General features: G+C 47.8%; 1 protein-coding gene across 2 annotated transcripts in view; it reads left to right on the top strand.

Moving 5' to 3' along the window:
* LOC129831759 (tyrosine-protein kinase receptor UFO) overlaps positions 1 to 10000 on the top strand; it is a 130997-nt gene that overhangs the window by 104592 nt on the left and 16405 nt on the right. For both annotated transcript variants that reach the window (XR_008755809.1, XM_055895182.1), the window contains exons 12-15: positions 2078 to 2173; positions 2945 to 3022; positions 3487 to 3579; positions 5372 to 5493. Coding sequence is in view for 1 of the 2 variants with exons in the window: in XM_055895182.1 (XP_055751157.1) it covers positions 2078 to 2173; positions 2945 to 3022; positions 3487 to 3579; positions 5372 to 5493 (389 nt within the window). In the remaining variant the exon portion in view is untranslated. The remainder of the gene's footprint in view (positions 1 to 2077; positions 2174 to 2944; positions 3023 to 3486; positions 3580 to 5371; positions 5494 to 10000) is intronic.

The raw sequence follows: 10000 nt of genomic DNA, 5'->3' as shown, positions 1-10000 counted from the left end.
ATTTTAGGGTTGCCCAATAATGAAGAGGCATATCCTGCTTGTCTGGTTCTCTATGACTATCCCCCTCTCCCTCTTTCTCAATTCAATTCAATGCAATTCAATTGGTACGTCAAATCTTATGTTCCTTTTGATGGCATAGAAGGCCCTTATTGCCTTGTCTCTCGGGTCATTCACCGTTTTGTGGAAGTTACCTGTGGCGTTGATGTTTAGTGTGCTCTAGGGCAACGGTGTCTAGATGGAATTTGTATGTGTGATCCTGGCCACTGTTCTAGTGCCCTCGCCAATTCGTTGATATATACACAGTGTGTAGCTACTTAGCTAGCCAGCCAGCCCAGAGAGAGCATTGCATTGTGGATTTTGTAGTCGACTTGAAATGCAGCGGATTTGCACGACGATTTTCACGTTGCTACTACCGTTGTTATGACAACAAAATGAATACTATAAAAATAAGTAAAAGGAATCGGCACTCTATACATATACAGTGGGGAGAACAAGTATTTGATACACTGCCGATTTTGCAGGTTTTCCTACTTACAAAGCATGTAGAGGTCTGTAATTTTTTTATCATAGGTACACTTCAACTGTGAGAGACGGAATCTAAAACAAAAATCCAGAAAATCACATTGTATGATTTTAAGTAATTAATTTGCATTTTATTGCATGACATAAGTATTTGATCACCTACCAACCAGTAAGAATTCCGGCTCTCACAGACTTGTTAGTTTTTCTTTAAGAAGCCCTCCTGTTCTCCACTCATTACCTGTATTAACTGCACCTGTTTGAACTCGTTACCTGTATAAAAGACACCTGTCCACACACTCAATCAAACAGACTCCAACCTCTCCACAATGGCCAAGACCAGAGAGCTGGTACAGAGTCAATGTGGAGGCTATATACAGGGGGCACCGGTACAGAGTGAATGTGGAGGCTATATACAGGGGGTACCGGTACAGAGTCAATGTGGAAGCTATATACAGGGGGTACCGGTACAGAGTCAGTGTGGAGGCTATATACAGGGGGTACCGGTACCGAGTCAATGTGGAGACTATATACAGGGTGTTACGGTACAGAGTCTATGTGGAGGCTATATACAGGGTGTTACGGTACAGAGTCTATGTGGAGGCTATATACAGGGTGTTACAGTACAGAGTCAGTGTGGAGGCTATATACAGGGGGTACCGGTACAGAGTCAATGTGGAGGCTATATACAGGGGGTACCGGTACAGAGTCAATGTGGAGGCTATATACAGGGGGTACCGGTACAGAGTCAGTGTGGAGGCTATATACAGGGGGTACCGGTACAGAGTCAATGTGCGGGGCCACTGGTTAGTCAAGGTAATTGAAGTAATATGTACATGTAGGTAGAGTTAAAGTGACTAGATAATAGATAGATAATAACCAGAGAGTGGCAGCAGCGTAAAATAGGGGGTGGGGGGGATAATGCAAATAGTCTGGGTATGTGTTGTTGTTTACGTGTTGTTGTTTACGTGTTGTTGTTTACGTGTTGTTATTAATGTGTTGTTGTTTACGTGTTGTTGTTAACGTGTTGTTGTTAATGTGTTGTTTACGTGTTGTTGTTAATGTGTTGTTGTTTACGTGGTGTTGTTTACGTGTTGTTGATAATGTGTTGTTGTTTACGTGGTGTTGTTTACGTGTTGTTGTTAATGTGTTGTTGTTTACGTGGTGTTGTTTACGTGTTGTTGTTTACGTGTTGTTGTTTACGTGTTGTTGTTAATGTGTTGTTGTTTACGTGGTGTTGTTAATGTGTTGTTGTTTACGCGGTGTTGTTTACGTGTTGTTGTTAATGTGTTGTTGTTTACGTGTTGTTGTTCATGTGTTGTTGTTTACGTGGTGTTGTTTACGTGTTGTTGTTAATGTGTTGTTGTTTACGTGGTGTTGTTTACGTGTTGTTGTTTACGTGTTGTTGTTAATGTGTTGTTGTTTACGTGTTGTTGTTAATGTGTTGTTGTTTACGTGTTGTTGTTAATGTGTTGTTTACGTGGTGTTGTTTACGCGTTGTTGTTAATGTGTTGTTGTTTACGTGGTGTTGTTAATGTGTTGTTGTTGTCCTCCTCAGTGAACACCCTGGGCATCAGTGACGAGCTGAAACATAAGCTGCAGGATGTGATGGTGGACAGACATAAACTAACCCTGGGAAAGACTCTGGGAGAGGGTGAGTGGAAAGACTGGGAGAGGGTGAGTGGAAAGACTCTGGGAGAGGGTGAGTGGAAAGACTCTGGGAGAGGGTGAGTGGAAAGACTCTGGGAGAGGGTGAGTGGAAAGACTCTGGGAGAGGGTGAGTGGAAAGACTCTGGGAGAGGGTGAGTGGAAAGACTCTGGGAGAGGGTGAGTGGAAAGACTCTGGGAGAGGGTGAGTGGAAAGACTCTTGGAGACGGTGAGTGGAAAGACTCTGGGAGAGGGTGAGTGGAAAGACTCTGGGAGAGGGTGAGTGGAAAGACTCTTGGAGACGGTGAGTGGAAAGACTCTGGGAGAGGGTGAGTGGAAAGACTCTGGGAGAGGGTGAGTGGAAAGACTCTGGGAGAGGGTGAGTGGAAAGACTCTGGGAGAGGGTGAGTGGAAAGACTCTGGGAGAGGGTGAGTGGAAAGACTCTGGGAGAGGGTGAGTGGAAAGACTCTGGGAGAGGGTGAGTGGAAAGACTCTGGGAGAGGGTGAGTGTGTATGTCGTTGATCCTGTCCTTGTGCTACACAGGGTGAACGTGTGTCCATCTAATAACCTTGTTATTAGCAAAACCGTTCAGGCAACTAACTGATACAAAGGCACACACTGACCTTGGTCCTGGGTTCAAGGTCTGGAGGGAGATACAAACGAAAAAAAAAAGGAGTACGTTGACATGAGAAATGTCAAAGAGTATAAAATCTGCTTCTGAACAATGCCCCCCTTTGTAAATGTTAATGGATGCTTGTCTACGATGTGTCTACAGGAGAGTTTGGCTCCGTGATGGAGGGAGCATTAACGCACGAGGAGTCTGTTCTCAAAGTGGCCGTGAAGACCATGAAGAGTAAGTTAACTATGACACAACTACAGTGTAAGCAGTACATACACTAGTCACACTTGCCTGTTTCTGTGACACCCTACTTTTGTTAAACTACTTTTGACAGTAAAGTGCACTACTTTTGACCATGAAGTGCACTACTTTTGACCGTAAAGTGCACTAATTTTGACAGTAAAGTGCACTACTTTTGACGGTAAAGTGCACTACTTTTGACCGTAAAGTGCACTACTTTTGACCGTAAAGTGCACTACTTTTGACCGTAAAGTGCACTACTTTTGACCGTAAAGTGCACTGCTTTTGACCGTAAAGTGCACTACTTTTGACCATAAAGTGCACTACTTTTGACCATAAAGTGCACTACTTTTGACCAAAAAGTGCACTACTTTTGACCCAGAGCCCGAGTGCACTACATAGGAGATAGGGTGGGATGTGAGATGAGTCCCTGTTCTCACCTGTCTCTTCTCCTCTAGTTGCTATCTGTACTCGCACTGAGATGGAAGACTTCCTGAGAGAAGCTGCTTGTATGAAGGAGTTTGACCATCAGAACGTCATGAGACTGCTAGGTGAGACTGGACCAAACTACTGTGCTTGGAGTACACTGCATTCAGATCATATTCACAGCACTTCCACCTTTTTCCACATGTTGTTACGTTACAGCCTTATTCTAAAATGTATTAAATTAATGTGTTTCCTCAGCAATCTACACACAATACCCCATAATGACAAAGCGAAAACAGGTTTTTAGAAATTTTTGCAAATGTATAAATAAATATATATATAAATAAATGAAAATGAAATACCTTATTTACATAAGTGTTCAGACCCTTTGCTATGAAACTCAAAATTGAGCTCAGGTGCATCCTGTTTCCATTGATCGTCCTTGAGATGTTTCTACAACTTGATTGGAGTCCACTATTGGTAAATTCAATTGATTGGACATGATTTGGAAAGGCACACACCTGTCTATATAAAGGTCCCACAGTTGAGAGTGAATGTCAGAGCAAAAACCAAGCCATGAGGTCGAAGGAATTGTCCGTAGAGCTCCGAGACAGGATTGTGTCGAGTCACAGATCTGGGGAAGGGTACCAAAACATTTCTGCAGCATTGAAGGTCCCCAAGAACACAGTGGCCTCCATCATTCTGAAATGGAAGAAGTTTGGAACCACCAAGACTCTTCCTAGAGCTGGTCGCCCGGCCAAACTGAGCAATCCGGGAAGAAGGGTCTTGGTCAGGGAGGTGACCAAGAACCCGATGGTCACTCTGACAGAGCTTCAGAGTTCCTCTGTGGAGACGGGAGAACCTTCCAGAAGGACAACCATCTCTGCAGCACTCAACCAATCAGGGCTTTATGGTAGAGTGGCCAGCTGGAAGCAGTAAAAAGCACCTAAAGGACTCAGACCATGAGAAACAAGATTCTCTGGTCTGATGAAACCAAGAATGAACTATTTGGCCTGAATGCCAAGCGTCACGTCTGGAGGAAACCTGGCATCATCACTATGGTGAAGCTGTGGGGATGTTTTTCAGCGGCAGGGACTGGGAGACTAGTCAGGATCGAGGAAAAGATGAACGGAGCCAAGTAAATAGAGATCCTTGATGAAAACCTGCTCCAGAGCGCTCAGGACCTCAGACTGGGGTGAAGGTTCACCTTCCATCAGGACAACGACCCTAAGCACACAGCCAAGACAACGCAGGAGTGGCTTTGGAACAAGTCTCTGAATGTCCTTGAGTGGCCCAGCCAGAGCCCAGACTTGAACCCGATCGAACATCTCTGGTGAGACCTTAAAATATCTGTGCAGCGATGCTCCCCATCCAACCTGACAGAGCTTGAGAGGATCTGCAGAGAAGAATCGGAGAAACTCCCCAAATACAGGTGTGCCAAGCTTGTAGCGTCATACCCAATAAGACTCGAGGCTGTAATCGCTGCCAAATGTGCTTCAACAAAGTACTGAGTAAAGGGTCTGAATACTTATGTGAATGTAATATTTGAGTTTTTCTTTTTTTTACTTTTGCAAAAATGTCTAAAAAACGTTTTTTGCTTTGTCATTATGGGGTATTGTGATGTCATTATGGGGTATTGTGATGTCATTATGGAGTATTGTGATGTCATTATGGGGTATTGTGATGTCATTATGGGGTATTGTGATGTCATTATGGAGTATTGTGATGTCATTTTGGGGTATTGTGTAGATTGATGATGGAAAACAACGATTTAGTAAATTTTAGAATAAGGCTGTAACGTAACAAAATGTGGAAAAAGTCAAGGGGTCTGAATACTTCCTGATTGCACTGTATGTGTGAATGTGTGTGGCCCCTGGAGAGAGTGTGACTGTCCCTGTGTCTGTCTGTGTGTCCCAGGTGTGTGTCTACAGACAGTAGAGAGTGAAGGTTACCCCTCCCCTGTGGTCATCCTGCCCTATATGAAACACGGAGACCTACACAGCTACCTGCTCTACTCACGCCTGGGAGACTGCCCCGTGGTGAGCACACACACTCACACTCACACTCACACAGACACACAGACACACACAGACACACACACACACACAGACACACACACACACACACACACACACACACACACACACACACACACACACACACACACACACACACACACACACACACACACACAGGGGAGGAGAACTATCTCTTACTGAACAACTTCTCTATCAGCTCTTCTTAAGGGAGGACATGGAAGAGAAACACTACACACAGACTGGTGTTGAGAAACACTACACACAGACTAGTGTTGAGAAACACTACACACAGACTAGTGTTGAGAAACACTACACACAGACTAGTGTTGAGAAACACTACACACAGACTGGTGTTGAGAAACACTACACACAGACTAGTGTTGAGAAACACTACACACAGACTAGTGTTGAGAAACACTACACACAGACTAGTGTTGAGAAACACTACACACAGACTGGTGTTGAGAAACACTACACACAGACTGGTGTTGAGAAACACTACACACAGACTAGTGTTGAGAAACACTACTGTCACGATCGTGTGGCGGATTAACGGACCAAAATGCAGCTTTTGGAAAATAAGCCATCTTCTTTTATTATAACACGAAGATGAACACGACACAAAAACACTTTAACAAAACAACAAAACAACAAAACGACCGTGAAGCTACAAACGTTGTGCACAAACATACAGGCTACTAACGTTCTTACATAGACAATACTAGAAACCTGTACTCCACACAAACCCATATACTATACACAACCCCTTTACCATAAACAACACCCAAAACCAACAAAACAAAAACATTCCCCATGTCACACCCTGACCTAACTAAAATAATAAAGAAAACCAATAATACTAAGGCCAGGGCGTGACATAACCCCCCCCTTGAGGCGCGAACTCCGGGCGCACCATACACAGTCTAGGGGAGGGTCTGGGTGGGCTTCCATCCACGGTGGCGGCTCCGGCTCTGGTCGCGGTCCCCACGTCACCACAGTACCTAAACACCTCCTAGGCTTCCTCCAAACGACCCCCCTCCACCTTAACCCCATTGCATTCAGGGGCAGTTCCGGACTAAGGGGCAGTACCAGGGTAAGAGGCAGTACCAGGGTCAGGGGCAGTACTAGGGTCAGGGACAGTACCAGGGTCAGGGGCAGTACCAGGGTAAGGGGCAGCACCAGGGTAAGGGGCAGCACCAGGGTAAGGGGCAGCACCAGGGTAAGGGGCAGCACCAGGGTAAGGGGCAGCTCCAGGGTAAGGGGCAGCTCCGGACTGAGGGACTGCAGCTCCGGACTGAGGGACTGCAGCTCCGGACTGAGGGACGGCCCATGGCTGGCTGACAGATCTGGCTGCTCATGGCTGGCTAACGGATCTGGCTGCTCATGGCTGGCTAACTGATCTGGCTGCTCATGACTGGCTGACGGATCTGGCTGCTCATGGCTGGCTGACGGATCTGGCTGCTCATGGCTGGCTGACTGATCTGGCTGCTCATGGCTAGCTGACGGATCTGGCTGCTCATGGCTAGCTGACGGATCTGGCTGCTCATGGCTAGCTGACGGATCTGGCTGCTCATGGCTAGCTGACGGATCTGGCTGCTCATGGCTAGCTGACGGATCTGGCTGCTCATGGCTAGCTGACGGATCTGGCTGCTCATGGCTAGCTGACGGATCTGGCTGCTCATGGCTAGCTGACTGATCTGGCTGCTCCTGTCTGGTTGGCGGCTCTGGCAGATCCTGTCTGGTTGGCGGCTCTGGCAGATCCTGTCTGGTTGGCGGCTCTGGCAGATCCTGTCTGACGGACGGCTCTAGCGGCTCCTGTCTGGCTGGCGGCTCTAGCGGCTCCTGTCTGGCGGACGGCTCAGTGGGCTCATGGCAGACGGGCGGCTTTGCAGGCTCATGGCAGACGGGCGGCTTTGCAGGCTCATTGCAGACGGATGGCTCAGATGGCGCTGGGGAGACGGATGGCTCAGATGGCGCTGGGGAGACGGATGGCTCAGATGGCGCTTGGCAGACGGGCAGTTCAGTCATTGCTGTGCAGACGGCAGACTCCTGCCGGCTGAGGCGCACTGTAGGCCTGGTGCGTGGTGCCGGGACTGGTGGCACCGGGCTGGGGACACGCATCTCAGGGCTAGTGCGGGGAGAAGGAACAGGGCATACTGGACCCTGGGGACGCACATTAGGCCTAGTGCGTGGGGCCGGAACTGGTGGTACCGGACTGGGGACACGCATCTCAGGGCTAATGCGGGGAGCAGCAACAGGCTGCACAGGACTCTGGAAACGCACAAGAGGCTTAGTGCGTGGTGCCGGAATTGGTGGTACCGGGCTGGAGACACGCACCATAGGACGAGTGCGTGGAGGAGGAACAGGGCTCTGGAGACACACTGGAAGCCTGTTACGTGGTGTATGTACTGGTGGCACTGAACTGGGGCGGGAAGGTGGCGCCGGAAATACCGGACCGTGCAGGCGTATTGGCTCCCTTGAGCATTGAGCCTGACCAACCTTACCTGGTTGAATGCTCCCCGTTGCCCGACCAGTGCGGGGAGGTGGAATAACCCGCACCGGGCTATGTAGGCGAACCGGGGACACCATGCGTAAGGCTGGTGCCATGTAAACCGGCCCGAGGAGACGCACTGGTGGCCAGATATGTAGGGCCGGCTTCATGACATCCGGCTCAATACTCAATCTAGCCCTGCCAGTGCGGGGAGGTGGAATAACCCGCACCGGGCTATGCACACGTACAGGAGACACCGTGCGCTCTACTGCGTAACACGGTGTCTGCCCGTACTCTCGCTCTCCACGGTAATTACAGGGAGTAGGCGCAGGTTTCCTACCTGACTTCGCCACTCTCCCTTTAAGCCCCCCCCAAAGAAATTTTTTGGGTTTTCCCACAGGCTTCCTACCGCTTCGTCGTGCTGCCTCCATTCGCCGGTATCCCTCCTCGCACTGCGCCAGAGAATCCCAGGCGGGCTCCGGCACTCTCCCTGGGTTGATCGCCCACCTGTCGATCTCCTCCCACGTAGTGTAGCCCAGATCCTTTGTAGGTTCCTTTTCCTGTCTCCGAGCTAGCTCCTCATATCGCCGCCTCTCTGCTTTCGCTGCCTCCAGCTCAGCTTTGGGGCGGTTATATTCTCCTGGTACCTCCCGGTCTAAAATTTCCTCCCATGTCCATGAATCCTTGTATTTCTCCTGTTGCCGCTGGTCATGCCGCTTGGTCCTATGGTGGGTAATTCTGTCACGATCGTGACAACTACACACAGACTAGTGTTGAGAAACACTACACACAGACTGGTGTTGAGAAACACTACACACAGACTGGTGTTGAGAAACACTACACACAGACTGGTGTTGAGAAACACTACACACAGACTGGTGTTGAGAAACACTACACACAGACTAGAGTAGATAAACACTACACACAGACTGGTGTTGAGAAACACTACACACAGACTGGTGTTGAGAAACACTACACACAGACTGGTGTTGAGAAACACTACACACAGACTAGTGTTGAGAAACACTACACACAGACTGGTGTTGAGAAACACTACACACAGACTGGTGTTGAGAAACACTACACACAGACTAGAGTAGATAAACACTACACACAGACTGGTGTTGAGAAACACTACACACAGACTAGTGTTGACAAACACTACACACAGACTAGAGTAGATAAACACTACACACAGACTAGAGTAGATAAACACTGGGCCTTATCCAAACAAGAGTTCCTAGAAAATGTTGAAATGTTGCATGAAACGCTCTGAAAACACTCTAGTGTAGAATCTGACGTCCCAGTCTCCCTCTGGGCCCGGGGTGGATTGCAGCCTTAAATTGTCTAAGACAAGTGAGGACAGAGGAAACACCAATTTAATAAGGTCTATAATCAATATCCTAACTGTTAAATGTGCCCGTCTTTATAAATATAATAACTACATAAAATAAGACAGATCTTCTGTTGCCTGTCGGGAGTGTTTACGTAATAGCCGACTGATTCTGTGAGCACTGAGCCTCACGCAACCACAACATGTCAGATAAACAATTTCACAAATTCGGCAGTTTTTTAAAAATCTTTTCCGTAACAAAGGCTTGACACGTTGTTCCTCTCGTTAGAACGGCCTCTCTGGTTTTACTTAGCATTTAATTCCAAATGTTTAGAAAAATAATATTTATAATAATAATAATCCCTCATTTTACTTGATTTCCTTCTTATTGTTTCCACTCTGTCTGCTATGGGGGGAACAGACTATACCACTCTGTCTGCTATGGGGGGAACAGACTATACCACTCTGTCTGCTATGGGGGGAACAGACTATACCACTCTGTCTGCTATGGGGGGAACAGACTATACCACTCTGTCTGCTATGGGGGGAACAGACTATACCACTCTGTCTGCTATGGGGGGAACAGACTATACCACTCTGTCTGCTATGGGGGGAACAGACTATACCACTCTGTCTGCTATGGGGGGAACAGACTATACCACTCTGTCTGCTATGGGGGGAAC

Source organism: Salvelinus fontinalis, chromosome 33, assembly GCF_029448725.1.
Source record: "Salvelinus fontinalis isolate EN_2023a chromosome 33, ASM2944872v1, whole genome shotgun sequence".
NCBI classification, from domain to species: Eukaryota; Metazoa; Chordata; class Actinopteri; order Salmoniformes; family Salmonidae; genus Salvelinus; species Salvelinus fontinalis.
Note: the sequence above shows the minus strand (reverse complement) of the source record. Positions and strands in the feature narration are given on the sequence as shown.